Below are 23,975 nucleotides of genomic sequence, written 5' to 3' on the forward strand. Positions count from 1 at the left end.
TATATTCTAATTTCTATAGGGTTCTATACCTATCTAATTATTTATACCGGCAGCACACAGATCTTTTTGTAGTTCAATATATATTAGAAAATTAATATTGTATTTGATCCACCGTTTAAGTTAATTATTACTCCCTCCGTCCATCAAAAATAATTCATTTTTGCCATTTTAGAATGTACACAAAAATTAATATCTTTTCATTTTTAAAAACTATCTATCACATAGTGGGTCTTATCTACCACTTACAATACAATTAATTTATCATTAAAAACACTATTTTTTAAATGAGATCATTTCTACACTCACAATACAATACCATTCTTATAATTAAATTCGTGTTGTTCTTTATTAGAACTATTTTTTGTGAACGAATGAAGTATTATTATTATTGTTATTGTTGTTGTTGTTGTTGTTGTCGTGAGTTGTATAGATTAATGATACTATTGTTGTTGTTTTTTCTAATATACTTATTATTATTGTTAATAATTGCTCTTGGAGCTAGCGGGTGAGCATCGGTTCGGTTCGGTGCAAAATCGCACCAAATCCTGAAAATTAAAAATCGAACCGATGCTAAAAATTGGAACCACACCGCACTGATGGGTGGTGTCAAACCAAATCGAAACCGAACTGATAAAATCGACTATTTCGGTTTGGTCCACCAAACCGATACATTTTTTCCTATTAAAATCCGTAAAATAATGTTTTAACCGTCAAAATCAAACAATAAAGGAACAAAAGGAACAAAAGTGAGGATTGAAGTTCTGAGTAGACTTCCTCACTTATAAAGGCATGCAGTGAACCGACAAATCATTTCATTAATTCATTAGGTTTTGTTGGTATGAATTCCTGATCACTAAATTACTTTGCAACTAAACCGCAACTAACACGATGAAATTGTAGCAAAAATGTAGCAATCGAGTATCGTATCCTAAGGGACTGACACAACGAAATAACTTTAACTATCTCCTAAACAGACTATAACAGTAGACAGACAACAGAAAGTAGAGGTTGAAGTACTCAAACTAAAATGCAAATAAATGAAAAAATGAAGCAAAAATCTGAATCAAGTAAAGAAAGACAACTGATCCTAGGGTAGTAAATTCATTAACTAAATCTACACAATTAATCTATTAATCCTATGTACCAGTTTAATCCAGTTATGATGAGAGATCACTTAATTAATCAATCACTCTCGCTAGAGCAGCAACGATCGTAGATTAGTAAATTCTCTATCTCCGCTAGGTCTCAAGAAAATCTACTAACTCCCAAAAGCGCATAAGAATAGCTCCCTATGATCCACCTATCTCCGTTAGGTCTCAAGGTTAAAATCATATCATACATTCTTGAATCCGCTGAATCCACCTATCTCCGTTAGGTCTCAAACCAAATAGCTAAACATGCAAACTATTGATCAGATAATTCACAAGAAATCAAGCACCAGGAAGTATGAATCATAAACTGGAAGGCACAAATGTATTAACAAATAAATCACATAAATTTAATGAACTATTTACAAACCCTAGAATCAGCTAAACGAAACTAGACAGACATAATAAAAGAAAGCATAAACATAATTAATAAGAACGCAATTGGAAGAACTGAATTATATAAAAATCGAATAAGAACAATTGTAGCAGCTTGAATCTTCAATCTTGATCCAAGCCTTGAAAACTGGAAAATAAATATAAAGCTAAGGGGCCGTTTGATTTGCAGTTTAGGATTGATTAAGATTAAAATTATCTTGAGAAATTAGTGTGGATTAGTGTGGATTTATATTATTTCATGGGTGTTTGATATCATGGCTACTTAATCCTATATTGTGTTTGATATCCATAGGATTATGTTGGATTATATTATCTAATACCAAAACTATCCTCATATAATTTTAAAAATATCATGTGTGTCCACCATTACTTGGGCATTTGCATCGATATGTGTGAGGAAGGGTAGCAGAATTTTTATCCAACTTCGCAGTATTAAAGTTATCCGAGGGGGGGAGGCCGGATTATTAGTATGGGTTATTCCCACAAAATAGCATGTAGAAGTAGGAATAAGTAGGAGTTGACCATATTAATAGAACATGATATCAAACATCACACTAACCTGTATTAATTTAATTTATCCTACCTATAAACCCATATCAAACTGGCCCTAAAGCTATAATGCTAGAATGTAATGTGTGGAACCTTAGATAGGTCAAAAGAGAACATATTTATAGTCTTAGGGTAAAAACGAAGTTCAAAATCGAAAATAACTCAAAAATCTGAACAAACCCGCGCATAACACCGGTTCGTTGACCGCCGAAAATCCTTCATAAACTTCGGCGACTGCCGATGTATAAAATCCACGAACAAAGTATCGACAAAACATTTGGCGATCGGAACGGCGCCCGCCGAACTGGTCGCCGAAGTTGCCCTTCAACTCCACCAATTCGGCGGTCAACGACATTTGACCGCCGAAATCCATCTTTCTCATCCCGCCCTCAGAATCTTCGTCTTTTCTCGATTTTCGAGCTCGATTCTCTCAAAACTCTTCTCTTAAGCATATTCCTTACTATCCATGCTCCAATACCACTCAATCATGCATCAAAATAGCCAAAACTACACTCGACCGTGAAATCATGAAATAATACGCAATGAACTCCAAACAATAATAAAATGGGCGTAAAATCGACTCAAACCGCAGAATATAAACCATATAAACCATGCAAAATGAGTGTTTATCAATTCCTAACAACTACAAAAATACTTCATAAAAGTATCCATTTATAATTTAAGTTTAAATCTAAAGCAAATATAAATGAATGATATAATGTCAATCTAAGTGTAAATCTAAGTCTAAATCTAAATATATTATATAACATAAATATAATATATACATATATATATTTCTCAGTTTGGTTCGGTGCAAAACTGCATCAAAAATTAAAAACCGAAATCGAACTGAAAATTTTCGGTTTTCAATTTTCGGAATTGAACCAAAAACCACACCAACATATGTGAAATCGCACCGCACTAAAATAGTGCGGTTCGATTCGATTTTGCGTTGCGGTTCGATTTTTGCTCACCCCTACTTTGGAGCAATCATAACAAAAATCTCCACATTACTTGGTAATTTTCGAAAATTAGAGTAAGATCTATTCTACGTAATACACATAGCATAATATACATAGATTTTAATAAAATTCAAATTCATATTTTCTAACAACAGCCTGTCTTGCATGCGGTGGTCGCACTCCAGTGCGACGGGTCCGCCCCGACCTGCGCCCCAGACCCGAAATCCTGAATCCTAAATTATTACATTTATTTATAATAATTATTACTTTTAATAAGCATGAAATATACATTTGTTCACACAAATGTATACTTATATAAATCTAAGTATTTACCTTCATTTAATATAACGTATTATATTTTCTAAACCTTAAATTCTATAAACTAAATCCTAAACCCTGTAAACTAAACCCTAAACCTGAACACTGAACCCTAATAGGAGTATTTACTTTTAATAAGCATAAGATATACATTTGGTCGCACAAATGTATACTTATATTAATATAAATATTTATCTTCATTCAATATAAAACATTTTACATATCAATAATTACTTTTTCTTAGGATAATAATTATTTGATCAAATAATAATGTAATTATTTATGCTTATTAAAAATAATCATTGTTATCATAAAAAGTAATTATATTTGATATGGAGAAATGTAATGTTTCAAAAATATTATATTAATTGTAATTATTGTTGTAATAAAAATTATTTATTATTATAATAAAAAGTAATTATTATTATTATAAAGAAAGATAATATTTTTAAAATATTACAATTTTCACAATATTGAAGTTAACTACTTATATTAGCATAAATATACATTTATGCGAACAAATGTACTCCCTCCGTCCCAATAAAAGTGGCCACATTTCCTTTTTGGATGTCCCATTAAAAGTGACTACTTTCTAAAAATGGCAAAAGTTTACTTTAATTAAGTCAACAATTACTCACTAATTTGGTCAACAATTGTAGGCCGCTTTCTTAAAATGCCAAAATTACTCACTAATTTGGTCAACAATTGTAGGTCACTTTCTAAAAATTACTCACTAATTTTGGTGGGTCACACTCAATTAAAACATAACAATCCCTTTCTTAATCTCTGTGCCCAAAAAAAAGTGGCCACTTTTATTGGGACGGAAGGAGTATATATTATGCTTATTAAAAATAACAGTTATTATAAACAAATGTAATAATTGGGAGCACGAGTTAAATTCAAGCGAGTCAGAATTCCAAATCAGGAAGGCGGGTTTGAAGCCGGGTCAACCCGTCACACGCCTGTGCCACGGTCACACAGGATAATTCGCGTTCTAACAAAGCAAATTTGCGCGCGCACACACACGATTGCGAGTCCGACTCAACATTGTATTTTCCTACATATCTTTTTTTTTTACTCGATATTTTCCTAAATTTTTATGAAATATAGAAAAATGCGGGATATTATACCCTGTGGCAAAGGGATCCTGAGGCAGGAACGTCCAAATCTGTGATGCAATGACGTAACGAACGCTACATCACCCACTCTACACACGGCCGTCTCTCATTGGCTGTTATCAGCATCACACGGTTCTATTAATTTCCATTGCAAATTTTCCCCTACTTTCTTTCGTTGCACTTTACACCCTCTCTCTCTCACCTTACTCTCTCTCTTCCTGAAAACTCAACAGATACTCCTCGGATTATCTTGTCAACAAAAGGGCCGAATCAAAATTTGAAATTGATTTGATTTTAGTTGTAGTGGGAGCTATTTCGAGATTTCTAGAGAATTCACAATTTGAGCTTTTTTTCTTGTTTGATTACTGTATTTGTGTGCATGTTTTCTGTGTGTATAGAACAGTGGCTGCAACTGTAAGTTTTCGTTTCAGCTCTTTTTGCCTTTGCTTTCACTTAGGGTTTCTTATTTCCCTTTTATTTTTTCCTCTTCTTGACTATTTGCTGATAACTTGGCTTCACCTTGAAGCTGCGATTTTTTCTTCCCACGAAGTTTCAAAATCAAGAATCAATTTCTCTCTCTCTTTTCTTCCAAGAATTGAATAGACTTATCTTTCAGGTTTAAAAGAATTGATTTTGAGGGTTTTTCTGAGTGATCGTGGGTAGAAAAGGAATTGATTTTGGTTCTTTTATGGTTGCGATTGCTGAATTCCACCCGACTGCAATTGTGTACAGTGATGGGCTTAAAAGTGTATGCTTTAGCTAATCTTTTGTTTATAGGTTGAAAACTAGTATTGGAGTTTTCTTGCGTTGTGATTTTGGGAAGAGGATGAATTTTCAAAGTAGAGAATTTTGAGGTTATGATGAGGCACTCAGGGTTAATTTAGTGATTTTGGGGGCGGAAGTCATGAGTTCTGGTGGTAAGAGCAGAGGGAAAAAAGAGGAGGGGAATCATGACAAGTCCGAGTCGAGATCGGTAGAAGGAGTTTCTTCCAAGGGATCAATCACTGCCTCTGTGGAACTATGTATTGATGAGAAAGTGCTTGTTGACCCCAAATCCCTCTTTATTGGATCAAAAATTGGTGAGGGAGCTCATGGCAAAGTTTATCAAGGAAGGTCTGTGCTCTTTTTCAAAAGTGATTCTTGTTTATTGATTGATAGATGAGTTAATTGAGCTGAAATTCAATCTTTAAATGCTTTAAAACTTGTGTTTAATTATGTGGTATTGAGATGACGTTATAATGCGAATAGATTATGATGTGAAAGGAACAATGAATAGCTATGTTCTGTAGATATTCAAACAAGAAACAATCCTGTTTGTTTGGATTTTGAGGTGGGCCTAAATGTTGCATCTCTTGTGTCTTTTAAGCTTGTTCTTATCTTATTTGGTTTGTTTTTTGTTTTCTATTCTGTATCAGATATTTGACTATCAAGATAACCTTTTTAAACAGGTATGGTGATCGTATTGTTGCTATCAAAGTTCTTAATTGTGGTCAAACATCGGAAGAGAGGAGTGTCCTTGAGAGTCGTTTTGTCCGGGAAGTGGCAATGATGTCTAAAGTAAAACATGAGAACCTTGTCAAGGTGAGCATGTATTTGTATATGGAGTTATGTTTCCTATTTGGAGTATCAGTATCATAAAAAATGTTTCTCTTTCGAAGAAGTCCTGAAATGTCCCAAGTTCTCCCATCATTTAATCTTGTTATACTTAGTGTGATCTAAATCCCTCTGCAGTTTATTGGAGCTTGTAAGGAACCTTTAATGGTGATAGTTACTGAGTTATTGCCGGGGATGTCACTTCGGAAATATCTTGGGAGCTTGCGTCCTAAGCAGTTGGACCTGACATTGGCATTAAACTTCGCTCTTGATATTGCTCGAGCAATGGATTGTTTACATGCAAATGGGATTATACATAGAGACTTAAAACCCGGTATCTTGGCCTGCTGAGCTGTATAAGAATTTTCTTTTTATTTTTTTGTAATTTGTAACCAGCTAACATCATTGTAGACTATGTTTTCTGTTCACCAAGATTCATATTTTTAGTATTCTTCTTAATAATCATTACGATTTCTTTCCAAGCATCATGAAGATTATTGTTTTCCTGGTCCAGATATTTATATTGTTAGATTGACCACCATGTGAGCAAAAAATCATTCTATAAATCTTTATTTGGGTCTTTTTGTACCTTTTAACTGAGAAGAAATACGCTCGAACCCCTATGGTGCAGACAATTTGCTGCTCACGGCAGATCAGAAGTCTGTGAAGCTTGCAGATTTTGGTCTTGCCAGAGAAGAAACTGTCACTGAGATGATGACTGCAGAAACCGGGACATATCGCTGGATGGCACCTGAGGTTTCCATTTTTCGATCTAACAGTTTCTAACCACAGTCATTTTCTTGTTTTTGAAGAATATTTCTTGTTGTCTTAGTCTATATTGTTATCACCTTTCATTCCACATTTCTATGCCACAAACTGAAATGTGCTTTATAACAGTAAACTTATTTCGAAAACTTGCTTTGGGAATTGCCTAACTAACAATAAATATGACATTCTGCAGTTATACAGTACTGTGACTCTTCGTCAGGGGGAGAAGAAGCACTACAATAACAAAGTCGACGTTTACAGTTTTGGCATTGTCCTCTGGGAGCTGCTGACGAATCGCATGCCATTTGAGGGAATGTCAAATTTGCAGGCTGCTTATGCTGCTGCTTTTAAGGTAATGAGCAAATGTATCCGTTTTTGTTCTCTATGTTTTACCTAGTCATTGTCGAGCTATGCCCTTTTAAGTTTTTTTAGTAAATTATTCGTATCTAAAAAACCAAAACATAAGACTAGCCTAAGGGAGTGAGTGAAAAATTGAATTCTTGGATTCATAGTTTGTGCCTATTGAAGATGTGAAATGTAAGTCTAACGACCTTTTCATGACTTGGTGGTCTAGAAGTGTCTGCTTTCATATGAGATACCCATTTATAATAAAGAGAGTGCTTCTAATTTAAAACGTTATGTCTTATTATGAGGAAACTTGAAGAATTGAAGTTTGCTCTGATGCACCTTTGGTTGAGTTGTTGGTCTGATTCTTGAGAGTACTGATCTCTAGTGATGCTGTCGCTATTTAGCTTCTCGAAGCATCTTAGTTTTCAGTCTGAACGAGCTGCGCCTTTCTTGATTTGTGACTAACTTGGTACTTTGCAAAAATGCAGCAAGAGAGGCCTACTCTGCCAGACGAAACCCCAGCTGAGCTCGCGTATATAATCCAGTCGTGCTGGGTTGAAGATCCAAACATGCGACCTAGCTTCAGCCAGATCATCCGGATGCTCCACGAGTTCCTCTTCACGCTCAAGCCCTCCTCGTCACCTGACCAAACCAACTCCTCCGAGGCAGAACTGACCAAGAACGGTGCCATCATCGAGTTCTCTAGCCGAGCCAAAGGGAAATTCGCCTTCCTTCGCCAGCTTTTCGCCACCAAGAAGGCTCTCAACTCATAGTTGATGCTGCTCACTTCGAGGAAATGTGATGAACAAACACTGTTTGATGATGATTTTGGGAAATTTATGAAATCAAGTAGAAAGAATTAGTGTATTTCATAGTAGAACCATGTGTAAATCTATAGACACTGTTTCCCCTTCTGGAGATTCTCATACAAAAAATGCACCCAATTTTACGTTATTATACTGCAACCAATCTATATATAGAATTATAGAATATGGAATTCATTGTTCTAGAACGAAAAAAAAGAGAGAAAACAGAATGAAGTTTTAGGAATTGAAGGCAGGCAACCAATTTATTTATTTGAAATTATTTATCTTTGAATTATTTGAATTTTAATTATTATGAAATATGAAATCATTGAAAATTTTATATTACGTCAGTTTATAAATTTGTTTAGTCGTAGATGTATAATTTTGAATTATAAGTTATACCTATTGAAATACTCCCTTCGTCCCACGAATCTTGACACGTTTGGTTTCGGCACGAGAATTAAGTAATTGTATATTAGTGTTTTAAGTGTGTAGTTAATAAAGTATAGGCACGAGAATTAAGTAATTGTAGATTAGTGTTTTAAGTGTGTAGTTAATAAAGTATAAAAGTGATAAAGTAAGAGAGAGAATATAATAAAAGTGATAATATATGAGAGAGAAGGTAATAAAAGTAATAAAGAAGGAGATAGAAGGTAATAATTATTATCTTATTTGGAAATGTGTCAAGATTTGTGAGACGGCCCAAAAAAGAAAATGCGCCAAGAGTTGTGGGACGGAGGGAGTAGAAAGTTATACTCTCAATTACTTTTAATATATAAATTGGGCCTAAATAAAATCATTTGCAGCCTATCTTGATTGGGCCTCATTAAATTTTGAGTTAAAGTTATGTATATATATTTTAAGGCCCATTTTGTCACCAACTATAAGTCAATATCAGGCCACATATTATTGTAAATTTGACTTTGAATTTTAAGAAGTGATCACCAGCTTAACTCTATAATTTTTCTTTAGCCACATATCACTCAAAACTTTATTTCATTTAAATCCACCATCAGCCTCCATCTTCCTAAAACTATCTGTTTCTCATTTCTGAATAAGCACGAAGACATTGCTGTTTCTCTCCAACGTGAAGCCTCATACCTGTTTCTCCTCTTGGCAAAGCTTCAAAACCGAAACACAAACAATTTTTCTGAGTAATTTCTACCCCAAAACCAAATCCAGTACACCATACATTCAAGATCAAAGAACACAGCTGTAAGTATCTTTCCCAATCGATTTATCTAATTCATGAGAAAACAATAAAACTTTACTCCTTGACATAAAAGAAATTAGAAAAGTAGAATGACAGAGAGAGATTTGAGGTGAGTTTTGGAGGAAGGGCTGTTGATGAGCCGGAAAAGGGAAGGGAGGGGGCATCTGTCACGGACGAAGCGGAGGCTTCCGTCGATGCAGGGACATCGCTGCTGCTGCTGGTCGAGAGAGAAATGAGTGAAGGGCTTGGTGGCGTTGGGAGGGAGGGCGGCGTCTGGCCGAGAGAAAGAGAGGGGTCAGGCGATGGCAGAAGAGGGAGGGAGAGGGTGCATTCTGGTGCTGTGCGCGTTCTGTGAATTGAAAGAGAGAGATAGGGATGAATTGATGTGTACGTCTCTTTACTCTTTAGAGAGAAAAGAGAATTGGGGGTGCTTAGTTATTTTATTTTACCTTAATTTTTCTAAATGGGCTTAAAATTCAAAACTCATGGACTTGAGCATTATGCCCATCGTATATGGGCTTAAGCTATTACACAAATGATGTCATCTTTGTTATGGACTTAATCTATTATGTGTGCGTTCTCTTTGGTTGTAAATTTATCATGAGAAAATGAAAGATAAACAAAATTTAGCCCTTTAAATCATTCATTTCTTTTCTCACATTTCCTATTTGACCCTTACTCATTCCTCATTTACACTACAAATGAGGGATAATATTATCCCTCCAAAAATGGTGTGATAATATTATCCCTTCTTTGTAGTGTAAATGAGGAATGAGTAAGGGTAAAGTAGGAAATGTGGAAAAAGAAATGAACGATTTAAAGGGTTAAATTTTGTTTATCCCTCATTTTCTCATGATAAATTTACAACCAAAGAGAACGCACCCTATGTTTATATTTAATTTAAGAAAAGATTTTTATTTGTTAATTGGTCCAATGATTTTTAAAAGTTTGCAAAATAGATTCTTAAATATTAAATTTTTTTAAGTTTTGGTTAGGCCCTTATATTTTAGTATTTGGATTCATCTGACTAGGTGCGGCCCGATTAGGACGTAACATTTTATTTGAATTATTGAAGTTAGCATTCAAGTATATCAAGTTCAAGTTTCAGGTGTGGAATTTATTTAAGTACATATTGTGGTTAATTTTTGTCCATTTTAATATTATGTGTTTACCATATATGAATTAAATTATATCGCTAGGGGCCCGTTCAATGGGTCCAGCCTGGACCGTTCAGGACTTCACTGTCCTTGGTATGCCACAATGCGATTTCATGTTAAAGTTATGGTTGGAACCTCAGTCGTCAGGGGCCCGCTCAATGTGTCCAGGACATTAATTAAAGTCCTTGGTATGCCACCGTGCGAAATTCAGTTATAAATGTTACATAAGATCATATGTGTTATCATTTTATTAATTTGGACAATTATTACATGATACCCACACTGAGTATACACTGTATGCTCATCCCACATTTAATATTTCAGGTTATTACTATTGGAGACGCGTGAAGGGTCGAATGAGCACGTCAAGCCATTTTGCAAATAGTTGATTTTAATTGCAATGACATCTAAGCATCTAATGCTTTACTTAGTAAAGTTTTGTGTTTTAAATTGATTTCAAATTATGATTGAATTAATAGTTAAATATCTTCATGGCTTATTTATGTCATGATTTGGGATAAATATGTTGATTGTTGGCTTTAAATCAAAGTTAGTATTTGAATATATTATTTAAAAGTTGATATCTTTAAAATCGTTTTAAAAAGTATTTTAAAAGTTTATTTAAAACCGTTTTAAAGGTTTATATCATTTCAAGGTTTACATTATTTAAATTGTTTTTAGAATATATATATATTATATATATAGACTTCCGCATTAAATATTTAGTTAAAAATTTAGAATTAACACCTTTATTAGATTAGGGTGTTACATGATTTATTTAAATTGAGCTATGTCCCTCTTCAAGTTCATGTCCCATGAAACAAATTATTCCCCGGTCCCTAAATAATTTTTTAAGAGGAAGAGGCACGGATTTTAAGATAAAATTATTAAGTATATTGAAAGTGATGAAAATATATTATAACTAGTATTGAAAGTAATGAAAGTATGTAATAATTAGTATTGTGAGTGAGATGAAAAATTAAAAATAAATGGGATATTATTAGTGGTGGGATAGTATTCAAAATGGCTAGGAAATTACTTTGAGGATGACCCAAAAAAGAAATATATAAAGTTATTTGGGGGACGAATAGAGTATTTATTCTTCAAATACTAAAATGTCTTTTTAACATTATATGATTAATATATGTTACTTCAACTTCAAGGACATTCAAATGATAAATATATTTTTTATTAACAAAAATTTAGGGTTTAATCATCATCCTTAAAATTCTAAAAAATATATATCTCTAAAAATGTAAAATTATATGCACACAACTAAAAGGAAGAAAGGGTGTATTCAATAAATCATATTAGAGATGATTTAGAGCTGACAAACTATGATCCATCACGTACGTTTTAACTTTTAACTAGCGTGTAATCTATTGAATTTTGATGGAAAGAATTGGGAGCCAAGAAAATCAACATTTTTAGCAACTCCTAACTAGTAGTAAATCAAATGCAAGGAACCTACCAGGCTCAGGATAAGAAGATGACAGCTTACATGACCAAGGTGAAGGAGTTGCAGTCAAGCTTCGAAGAGTTCACAGTCAGCCAGGTACCTAGAGAAGACAATAGCCACGCAGATGCCTCAGCTGATAAACATGAACTTTTACCTCTTGGTGTGTCATATTTGATGTTTAGTTATGAGAATTTTGTGTGTTTGATGATTTATTTGAGCTTATATTGGTTTATGGTCAAGAACTTGTCACTTGCTTGTTGTTTGAATGAATTTTTAGAAATAATTAAGCAGAATTTGGAAGAATTGGCCGAAATAAAAGTTGTAGTTCATCTCGAGAGGAGTTCGTGAGCGCAAACGAATCATAAATCGGAGTTCGAACGAGGGAGAACGAGCCAAAACAAAATCGCTGCGCAAAGCTGTCAGGAGTTCTATTTTGTCATGCGGGCCAACCATGCGGCCGCAAGTCGCTGTATTTCCGCCCAAAAATTCTATTTTTTAGTGATTTTGGGTATTTTTGAGAGCTACAAGACCTAGGGCATATAAATATTCCCTAAGAACTTATTCTTCAGACCTTTTATCAACCTTTTATTACCTTTTATCATTTTTTTGCATCTTTTGGAGAGCTTTGAAGAGACGAAGAACATCATTGGAGCAAGAACAGAAGAATCTCAACTTTACTACGATTTTTATTATTGAATGTTTATTTGTTTATTTGAGATACTGATTTTTAGTCATATGTCTATGTGTGGCTAAAATCCATTTTTTCCAGGGTTTACGGAATAGACGTGATTTGAATTTCTGACTGTTTGATTCAATTAATTGAGACTGTTATTCCTTTTTATGTTCTTGTTTTAATTGTTTGCTTTATTGACTGATCAACAATTTAGCATAATCATAGGTTTTATTTTGAGATCGGGAGATGATGATTATTACCTGAACTAAGAACATATAACACGTTTATTTTAATTCTAAAAGGAATTGATAATTGTGAGGGCATTAATCCTAGGAACTTTTAGGAGTTACATGTTAGAAGTGTGATCCAGGGATGGTAGCCTTGCATGTAATCAACGGTTTGTATGCCACGGAAGTGGGTATGAACTAGCTTAGAGATTGCCTTATGAATCATCTTATTAATTGAATTGAACATGTTAGTTAGGAGAATCTGTTGAAACCTTTGCCTTGGGAAATCTTCTCTTATATGTTACTCCGCATTTTCATAGTTTGATTTATTTTCTTTCCAGTGTTTATTTATTTAATTTGTTTTCAGAACCAAAACTCTTAATTTCGTTTGTCCAGATAGAGTAGAATAATTTAGGATAGGAATTGGTTAATTCAGTCTCTGTGGATTTGACCTTGTCACTGCTATACACAATTGCACCCGTACACTTGGTGTGTCAAATAAAAGCGCGAACAAGTTTTTGGCGCCGTTGCCGAGGACTGATTTTTATCAGTACTATCTGTTAATTGTTTGATACTGATCTGAATTTTTTTTTTGTTTATTTAAATTATGTTCTTTGTCTTTCCTGCGGTTCTGATTCTTGTGCAAGTAAAGCCACACTAAACACGATGGGTGCTACTGCAGAAGAAGTCTGTGCGTTGAGAGAACAGCTGCAGGTGTTGTTGGATGCTCAGAAAAATGTTGGCGAGCAGAAACAGGCCCCAATCAATGAGGCGTTCACTCCGCAATATCATTTTCACGAGCCTCCAAGAGTCAACGCAAACAATTTTGAGCTCAAGACTGGTTTAATCACGATGGTGCAGCAAAATCAGTATGGAGGCAAAGCTGTGGAGGATCCCAATGCGTACCTGGCGCAATTCTTAGAGTTGTGCAGTACTGTCAAGATTAACGGAGTCTCTGATGACGTTATACGACTCCGCTTTTTCCCTTTTCACTCAGGGATAAGGCAAAGCTGTGATATCAAACTCTGCAGCTCGGGGTCAATCCAACATGGGGGGACATGGCGGATCTTTTCCAACGGAAGTTCCATCCTCCTGGGCTTACATTGAAGTTGAAGATGGATATTCTTCAATTCCAGCAATTTGATGGAGAGACTCTAGCAGAAACATAGGAACGGTACCAGGAGAAATTGAGGAAGTGCCCGTCCCATGGCTTTGATGAGGGGACTCTGGTGGTCATGTTTTACAATGCATGTGGAGAGCGTACGAGGATGTTCATGGATACAGCAGTTCGAGATTCCCTGCTCAAGAAATGGAGCTCAGAGGCAATGGAGATCATTGAAAGCATGGCCGCTACCAGTTATCAATGGCCATCCGAGAGAGTGCAGTTGAAGAAAATTGTTGTTGCGTCTAGCTCAGATCCTATGGCATTGATTTCGACTCAGCTGGCAATTGTTGTTGGTCTGATCAACCGACCGTGGATGTAGTAAGTGTTTTCCGAACCACGTAAAAATCTCTATGTTATTTACAGCTTTCAGTTTTACTTTCCTACTTGTGCTCTTACTTTTGATAAACTGAATACTGATTAAATGCAAAGAGAAACCTAAGACTAACAACGTGCTCAACACAGGCTATTTCGAAACAAAGTTTTTCCGCTGCGTATGTTATCAGTCTGACCGATCTATCTTCCGATAGTCAGGAAGACCTGTAACATCTCTGTTTTAGCAAACTCGACTGAAGCCTTAACGTGCATTAGTTAAGTTCCAGTGACTTAACTGATAACTCATTACTGAAGACTATTTCAGTATCAGTCGTCAACCCTGTTTGGTCAAAACTCTTTTCTGTGAACAAGCGTCTAAGTTTGCGTGTAAAGTTTCGTTTTAATTTCTATCTTGAGATCCCTCTGTTTTTTGATTAAAAATAGCCTATAGATGTATCCCCCCCCATACACCTATTCGAGACCCTCCGGACCTAACAATTTCTAAGGAAACATTAATGATAACTTAGTTTACTACTACAAAAATACACATATATAACACCTCATACATAACCGTTTTTTTAAAAAATCGTTATGTATGAGCGTTAATCCGTTATGTTTGTGCGTTATCTATTTGTTGCATACATAACGGTATTATCAAACTGTTAAAACAATCATTATCTATGAACATCTTTTTATAACGGTTGTTTTAACCGTTATATATGAGCGTCACAAGACTGTTATGTATTATTTTTTATATTTATTTTTAACTTTAATAATATTATAAAAAATTAAAATTCTAATTTCCTAATACACCATAGCCAACCCACAGTCTCCTTCTTCTCTAAGAGCATCCACTATGGGGAGGTTCCTTGTCCATGTGGCAATCATGCTACCCGGTTCTACCATAGTGGAGCCAAAAATTGGGGTACCAAGGAAGAAATGGGTACCTGCAGAAGAAGCCGATGCTTGGCTGACGCGGTGGGGACCACAAGGCTTTGGGCGACGCCCGAGTGGAGAGACGCTTGATTTATGCTTAATTGTGCTAAATTTTGGGGTTTATATAAGCTTTATTTTAAGAGAATCTTCTGGAAATTGGTGCGTTTTATGGCTTGTTTGATGCTTCGCAGGAGAATTAGGTTTTTAGATGGAAGAATATAATTTTGGAGATTTCGGGGCTAAAGAGGGTGTTTTTAGCATAACTCTGTAGCCAGACCAGAGAAGTCAGCCGAAGACCCGCGTCAGAGAAACCAATCTCCAGAGCAGCGAAATCACAAGCCAGCGCCAGAGGAATCGAAAGCGCCAGAGGAATCATAAGCCCCAGAGGAATCACCAGTCAGAGGAGTCGCTAGTCAGAGAATTGGTGACTTCTCTGGCCAGAGCAGAGGAGCCGAGGTCAGGGAAATTATCCATTCCTCTGGCGAGAGCTGCGAAGTTGGCGAGAGTAGGAGTATTTTCCAGAAGCGCGCATCCAGCTGGAAGTTGCCTTATTTTGCACGATTCTATTACCTTTAGAATTCTTCTTTGCATGGCAACTTCCATGGTGATCCATAGGGATTCGAAGTCTATAAATAGGGCCTAGTTTTTCTTTCAGATACACAATCTTTTGCTCTAATTTTCGTTTTTGCTGGAGATCATCTTTCCCTTGGCAGCCGCAACTTTAGTTTTTGATTTATTAGTTTACTTCGATTACATTCATACTTTTGTTTCAGTTTTTAGTGCAGACGCTTTTCATTCCAGATTGGTTATTTTATTTTCTTGCGTTTTAGTTTATTCTTTTGGTCTATGTTTACTTTTATTTCTTTGCTTGTTCTTAATTTAAGCATGAGTAGCTAAACTTTTAATTCGGCGAGAATAATGAAACTCTGATTTAATGATCTGTGAGACCTAATTGGTTTAAAATTGATTCCTATTGATTCCGATTAATTCCTAGGTTCAATGATAATTCTGATTTTATTTAAGTCTGATCAACTTAGGTTCAATTGGATTATAGTCAATTAGCACCTCCAATCCGTAATTGTTGGAATAGGGCTGATTAGTGACAAAACTACCATGTTTGTGGTAGGAATAAATTGGTGGATTAATTATTACTAGCGTATCTAGGATAATTGGTCTAAATTGGGTTCCTTCCTCTTAATGCTGTTAGAATATTAAATCTAAGACTGGCGTATCCAGCTAGGTTATATTTTAATAAGGGAAATAGACAAGACTAGCGTATCTAGCTGTTTATCGACATAGTAAGTAGGAATTGGGGTATGTCAGTGCGTATCACGGTATCTTATAACTGGTTGGTTGATAGGGATTGATTAATTATTGCGTCGAGGATCAGAGTTGAATTAGAGTGGATTTATTTGAGCCGAATTACCTTTTTATTGAGTTACTTCAAACGTATTTTATTTGATTTAATTTTGCATTCTTAGTTTAATTAATTCCATTTAAAATTAAGGCGTGGTGGCATCACCGTGTTTTATAGATTTAGGGAATTGATGATTAATCTGCTCTCTGTGGGATCGACCCTGCTTATAAGTGTACTAATTTACTCTTGATAATTCTGCAGGAATTATTTTGGTGGTATACGACGTCCACCAAATTGGCGCCAAACCAAACCTCCTCTTCGATAGTGAAATCGAGAAGATCGTCCAAACCAAACCTCCTCTTCGATAGTGAAATCGAGAAGACCGAAAAGAAACTAAGAAAGGAGGCTAAGGCAAGGAAATTGCTGGAATTGCTGGATTCGCAACTTGACCTGTCAACCAACACGGAACAGTTCATTGAGGCGGAACCCAGTGCTGCCGCTGCTGACGAGACTCTGTTTGCCCAAACAGACTGTGAATCAGAGGCAGAAACTGATTGTGAGGAGGAAGTTAAGTCAATTTCCGACGAGAGCACCGGAGACGACATGGCTGACGATCCTAGACTGTGTGATCTCTCTAGCCACGAAGCTGACGACTCTACTGCTTCTTCTGTTTGTATGTGTTTTTTGCTATCAAGAGTTTCGTTGGAGGGATCCGGAGCAGAGGCAACAACAGCAGCCACCAGCAATGCAACCACCGCAGCAGCAAAACTACCGACCTCCACATCAAAGGACGGGATATCAAGCTCCACAAGCTCAGCAACATCCTCCCGAGAAGCAAAGAAAGTCACTTGAGGAGATGATGGCGGATTTGATTGGTAACCAACAGTTTCTGCAAGGTAATGTGCAGCAGCTGCAACAATCTCAAGCCGAGCAGAAGGTGCAAATCGAAGGACTATCCCGTCAGATGTCTCAGCTCGCCACATCCATGAATCAACTTAAGGGACATAATGGAGCTTTACCATCTCAAGTTCATGTGAATCCCAAGGAGAATGTCAACAAAATCACATTGAGGAGTGGTACTGAGTTGGACGGACCAACACCCAAGAATTCTCAAAATGATCCGCAGGAAGATTCAGGAGTCGAGTTTTGTGTGGAGGAATTCGAGCGTTCTATTGGTACGACGGATCCATTCATTCAATCAACAGAACAGTCTGGTTTGGCTGGCCAGAGCAGAGGAGCCGATAGCCAGAGAATTGGTGACTTCTCTGGCCAGAGCAGAGGTTCGACAAATATGCAGAAACAGAAGGAAGTAGCAGTTGACTCTACCAAGAAGGAACAGACCAAGATCTCAACCCCTTCGAGCCTACCTGATCCTAAGATTGCAATATCAGTTCCCTTTCCAGGAAGATTGGCGAAAAAGAAGCCGGAGGAGGAGCTCATTGATTTTGTGAAGATCATCGGTAAACTTGAAGTGAATCTCCCCTTTCTTCAAGCATTGAAAATTCCCCCATTTGGGAAATTTGTGAAGGACTTCATAGCTGGAAAGTCCAAGGCAACTGGAAAGATTGTGATGGGAGAGAATGTTTCAGCAGCAATCAAGAAGGAATTACCGGCTAAGTGCAAGGATCCAGGTATGTTTTCTCTTCCTATTTACATTGGTGATACTAGGATCGAGCATGCTATGTGTGACTTAGGAGCGTCTATCAATGTTATGCCTCTTGCTGTTTATAATAGTTTGTCGGGTGTAGAGTTGGTGGATACTAGAGTAGTCATTCAGTTAGCCGATAGGTCTTGTGTTTATCCCGAAGGTTTGCTTGAGAATGTTCTAGTGAGTGTCAATAACTTTGTTTATCCTGCTGATTTCTATGTGGTGAGGATGAGTGAAGTGCAAGCTAAAGGTTCAACGGGAGTCCTCTTAGGACGTCCGTTCCTAAGAACTGCAAAGTCAATCATAGATGTTAGTAATGGCACCATTTGTCTGGATTATCATGGGGAGAAATACACTTTTAGTATGGATGACGCCATGAAAACTCCTAATGATGCTGAAAATGCTTATTCTATCGATGTGATTGACCCTCTTGTCCAAGAATTTCTTGAGACCGAATTCATGCAGGATAAGTTGGAGCTCACTATGATTAAGAGTTGGACAGATTTTGATGCTCAAGGGATGAACGATGCAGAGGTCAAGGAGGCCATCATGTCTCTTTATGCACAACCGGAGGTGGTCAGTTCGGGAAGCCAGTTCTGTTTGCCCAAACAGACGCCATACGACAGACCGCTGAGATCCGATGAAAAGCCGCCTGAACTGGAGCTCAAACCTCTTCCTCCGAATCTGAAGTATGTCTATTTAGGGGATGCCGATACTCTTCCAGTCATCATTAGCAGCGATCTGACCGCAACCCAGGAGCAGCAGTTGATCACCGTGCTTAAGAGGCACAAGAAGGCTATTGGGTGGACATTGGCGGACATCACCGGTATAAGTCCTGACGTGTGCCAACACTACATCTTGATGGAGACGGATGTTAAGCCTGTTAGAGATCCGCAGAGGAAGTTGAATCCGAACATGAGGGAGATAGTGCTTAAGGAGGTTCTAAAGCTTCTAGCTTTAGGAATTATTTATCCTATCTCTGACAGCAAGTGGGTGAGTCCAATTCACATGGTTCCGAAGAAGTCTGGATTGCAAGTGGTTGAGAATGAGAAGAATGAGTTGGTGCCGATGCGTCTTGTTACTGGATGGCGCATGTGTATCGATTACCGAAAGCTGAACTCTGCTACTCGCAAGGATCATTTCCCGCTTCCATTTATTGATCAGATGTTGGAGCGCTTAGCTGGACAAGCATTTTTCTGCTTCTTGGATGGTTATAGTGGGTATTTTCAGATTTATGTCAACCAAGAGGATCAACAGAAGACTACTTTCACGTGCCCGTTTGGAACCTTCGCATGCAAAAGAATGCCGTTTGGATTGTGCAATGCACCCGGCACTTTTCAACGATGCATGATGAGCATCTTCTCTGACTTGATCGAAAAGTGCATAGAGATCTTCATGGATGATTTCACAGTCTATGGGACATCATTTGAGGGCTGCCTCCACAATTTGGATAAGGTTTTGACTCGATGTGTGGAGAAAAATCTGATCTTGAACTTTGAAAAGTGTCACTTTATGGTGAACGAGGGTATTGTTCTAGGCCATGTTGTCTCAGAAAAAGGGATTCAAGTCGACAAGGCCAAGGTGGAGTTGATAGCCAAGCTGCCATACCCGAGGGATGTTAAGGAGATCAGAGGTTTTCTCGGACATGCTGGATTTTATAGGAGATTCATCAAAGATTTTGCAAAGATCGCGCAACCGTTGACCCGTCTGCTGCAGCACGATGTTCCGTTCGCCCTAACAGATAAGTGCAAGCAGGCATTTGACTTGTTGAAAACCAAGTTGACAACGGCCCCGATCATGCAACCGCCTGACTGGAAGCTCCCCTTTGAGCTTATGTGTGATGCCAGTGACCATGCCGTAGGCGCGGTTCTGGGACAGAAACTAGGGAAGGAGAGCCACGTGATATATTATGCCTCAAAGACGTTGAATCCAGCCCAATGCAATTATGCAACAACCGAGAAGGAGATGTTAGCAATTATTTTTGCGTTTGAAAAATTCCGCTCATATCTTTTGGGGGCAAAAATAATTGTTTACACGGACCATGCAGCATTAAAGTTTCTGCTATCGAAGAAGGAGTCAAAACCGCGCTTGATAAGGTGGATTCTTTTGTTGCAAGAGTTCGATTGGGAGATTCGAGACAAGAAGGGAGCTGAAAATCATGTTGCTGATCATTTGAGTCGGTTGGTCCATAAAGATGAGGGTGTTACTCCTATCAATGAAGCCTTCCCAGAAGAACATCTTTATAATATCCAGACATGTTCAGCCGTTAGTTTGCCCAGACAGGATTTTTTCTCCGAGTCAGAGCAGCGGAAACAAGTCACACCAGAGAAATGGACTCCCGCCAGAGAAATGGCGATTTCTCTGTCACGCCAGAGAAATGACCTTCCGCTCTGGCGCATTTGTTCTGCTCCGGAGATATCAGCAGCATATTCAGTCGAGGACAAAGGTGGATCCGAGCCATGGTTCACCGACATCGTCAATTATTTGACTTCTGGAATATTCCCACCTTTGTTCAAAAAGGCACAGCGGATGAAGCTTCGAAGTGAGAACAAGTATTATTTTTGGGATGAACCTTATTTGTGGAAGGTCGGAGCTGATCAGATTATCCGACGTTGCGTTCCCGAAGCAGAGCAACGAGCCATTCTTGTACACTGCCATTCTCTAGCTTGTGGCGGTCATTTTGGTCCGAAACGTACAGCGAGGAAGGTACTTGATTCTGGTTTCTTTTGGACCACATTGCATAGAGATGCTTATCTATTTTGTAAAAGTTGTGATCGTTGTCAACTAACCGGAACTATCTCCAAGCGAGATGAGATGCCCCAAGTCCCGATGATTTTTTGTGAGATCTTTGATGTGTGGGGGATGGATTTCATGGGACCATTCCCAAGCTCATACGGAAATCTCTACATCTTGCTCGCCGTTGACTACGTGTCGAAATGGATAGAAGCAAAGGCCACGAAAACGAATGATGCCAAGGTGGTTGCCGCGTTTTTGAAGTCCCACATCTTTACTAGGTATGGAGTACCTCGGGCAGTGATTAGCGATCAGGGGACACACTTCTGCAACCGCACCATCGAAGCATTGATGAAGAAATATGGTGTGCATCATCGATTGACTACTCCTTACCATCCTCAAACCAACGGCCAAGCCGAAGTTTCCAACCGAGAAGTGAAGCAAATTCTAGAGAAAACGGTGAACCCGTCTCGCAAGGATTGGAGCTTGAGGCTAGATGACGCACTCTGGGCGTACAGAACTGCCTACAAAACCCCAATAGGTATGTCACCTTATCGTCTAATCTTTGGGAAGATGTGCCACCTGCCGGTTGAGTTGGAGCATCGCGCATATTGGGCCGTGAAAGAAGTGAATAAGCAGTTGCCTAAGTGTGCCAAGGAAAGGAAGTTTCAACTTCAAGAATTGGAGGAGATTCGTCTTGAAGCATACGATGCAGCCATGTGGTATAAAGAGCGCACTAAGATGTGGCATGACAAGAATCTACGAGGGAAATCCTTGAAGGTCGGGCAAAAGGTACTCTTGTTCCAATCGAAGTTGCGTTTAATGCCCGGAAAGCTGAAGACAAAATGGGTCGGTCCGTTCGTGATTCAGTCTGTCTGCCCAAATGGGGCGTTTGAGATACGCAGCCTGGATACGGTGAAGACATTCACCGTGAATGGACAACGTTTGAAGCCGTTCTATGATGCCTCCTCGTTAGTTCCAGCGGAGTCTATTTCGCTGTTGATTCCGGGCACTTTTTGAGCACATGAGCAGTCGGGCTGGAGACTTTAACTCTAGCGCTTGGTGGGAGGCAACCCACCGATGGTTTGTTTTTAGTATTTGTTTTTGTTGTTCTTATTTTGTTTTTAGTTGGTGTTTTGTCTTAAGTTCGGTTGCCAGCGGAACCACTCTCTCCTCTGCCCTACCAGCGCAGCCACTCACTTCGCTGCCCTACCTCTGCCATCAGTGCAGCCTTGCCAGCGCTGCACTTTTCCGCGCTCGCTGCAACTCTCCACTCTGCCACAGACGCGAATTCCCCTCTTCACCACCTCTCACGATACTTCAGTTTTCCCATGCCAATAATCAGGGACGTTTTCTCCTCTATTCTTATTTCTTTTCTGCCCTGAGGACATGGCATGCTTTAAGTGTGGGGGGGTGTGTTTTATTGCGCTTATACTTTCAATTGGGCGAGATTAGTCTTTCTATGCTTAGTTTTTGGTCTCGAATCTTGCTAATTTTTATGAATTTGTGGAAGAGTAGATGGTTTTCGATGCGAATTTCGGGTTTGTGAATGAATGGTGGTTATTCTTGTTTTACTCTTGATATATGTTTCTTGATTGTGCAAAGAATTAAGAGTTTTGTTACAACACGATTGTAAGTTAGTAAAACGTGATTTGTCCGGTAGATGCTAGAAGGAGTGTTGTCATTGTGATTGCCTACGATCGTATCTTATTTGTGAAAATGTTGGACGAATTGCCAACTTTGGAAATTGCCAGCTCTGAAACATCTGGCCTGCTCTGAAAATGTGACAGCTCTGAGTCTCTGCTCCTCTAGTTCAACTATGAGCATGGGAAACCACGTGAAAAGACTTTGGATTACATCCAAATGGTTTTATTTCATGAATTATGGCTCAACTGTCGAAAAATCTTAAGCACAAAAAGTGTAAAAATTGGTGATATTGATTATAAAGGCGATCACATTAGGGAATTCACTTCTAGCGGAGAATTGGGTCTGATCGAATTACTTGCATTACTCTTTTGTTGCTTCTTAAACTTTAAATTACTTGCATGGTCGAGAAAATGTGTGTTGATTGTAAAATCTGGAATTGACTTGTGAATGTTTGGATTGGAAATTAGCATTGTTGAAATCAATCTCTGCCTATGATTCATATGGATTTTGCTTGAGGACAAGCAAAAGGCTAAGTGTGGGGGGGTTGATTTATGCTTAATTGTGCTAAATTTTGGGGTTTATATAAGCTTTATTTTAAGAGAATCTTCTGGAAATTGGTGCGTTTTATGGCTTGTTTGATGCTTCGCAGGAGAATTAGGTTTTTAGATGGAAGAATATAATTTTGGAGATTTCGGGGCTAAAGAGGGTGTTTTTAGCATAACTCTGTAGCCAGACCAGAGAAGTCAGCCGAAGACCCGCGTCAGAGAAACCAATCTCCAGAGCAGCGAAATCACAAGCCAGCGCCAGAGGAATCGAAAGCGCCAGAGGAATCACCAGTCAGAGGAGTCGCTAGTCAGAGAATTGGTGACTTCTCTGGCCAGAGCAGAGGAGCCGAGGTCAGGGAAATTATCCATTCCTCTGGCGAGAGCTGCGAAGTTGGCGAGAGTAGGAGTATTTTCCAGAAGCGCGCATCCAGCTGGAAGTTGCCTTATTTTGCACGATTCTATTACCTTTAGAATTCTTCTTTGCATGGCAACTTCCATGGTGATCCATAGGGATTCGAAGTCTATAAATAGGGCCTAGTTTTTCTTTCAGATACACAATCTTTTGCTCTAATTTTCGTTTTTGCTGGAGATCATCTTTCCCTTGGCAGCCGCAACTTTAGTTTTTGATTTATTAGTTTACTTCGATTACATTCATACTTTTGTTTCAGTTTTTAGTGCAGACGCTTTTCATTCCAGATTGGTTATTTTATTTTCTTGCGTTTTAATTTATTCTTTTGGTCTATGTTTACTTTTATTTCTTTGCTTGTTCTTAATTTAAGCATGAGTAGCTAAACTTTTAATTCGGCGAGAATAATGAAACTCTGATTTAATGATCTGTGAGACCTAATTGGTTTAAAATTGATTCCTATTGATTCCGATTAATTCCTAGGTTCAATG

The 23,975-nt window shown here is 37.9% G+C and overlaps 1 protein-coding gene across 1 annotated transcript; it reads left to right on the forward strand.

Annotated features, from left to right (window-relative positions):
• Positions 1-4,643: 4,643 nt before the first annotated feature.
• Positions 4,644-8,154, forward strand: LOC131019737 (serine/threonine/tyrosine-protein kinase HT1-like). The gene is made up of 6 exons (XM_057948323.1): positions 4,644-5,604; positions 5,940-6,072; positions 6,223-6,418; positions 6,716-6,840; positions 7,046-7,204; positions 7,689-8,154. Exons 1-6 carry the CDS (start codon positions 5,396-5,398, stop codon positions 7,971-7,973), a joined length of 1,107 nt encoding a protein of 368 aa, XP_057804306.1. The 5' UTR covers positions 4,644-5,395; the 3' UTR covers positions 7,974-8,154.
• Positions 8,155-23,975: the final 15,821 nt, after the last annotated feature.

Source organism: Salvia miltiorrhiza, chromosome 4, assembly GCF_028751815.1.
Source record: "Salvia miltiorrhiza cultivar Shanhuang (shh) chromosome 4, IMPLAD_Smil_shh, whole genome shotgun sequence".
Classification (NCBI taxonomy): Eukaryota; Viridiplantae; Streptophyta; class Magnoliopsida; order Lamiales; family Lamiaceae; genus Salvia; species Salvia miltiorrhiza.

Bases quoted from the DNA above. Each gene is read 5' to 3' on its own strand.
- LOC131019737 (XM_057948323.1), top strand. From the start codon at position 5,396: ATGAGTTCTGGTGGTAAGAGCAGAGGGAAAAAAGAGGAGGGGAATCAT. The intron at 6,073-6,222 runs GTGAGCATGTAT...ATCCCTCTGCAG, and splicing joins AACATGAGAACCTTGTCAAG to TTTATTGGAGCTTGTAAGGA. The intron at 6,841-7,045 runs GTTTCCATTTTT...GACATTCTGCAG, and splicing joins ATCGCTGGATGGCACCTGAG to TTATACAGTACTGTGACTCT.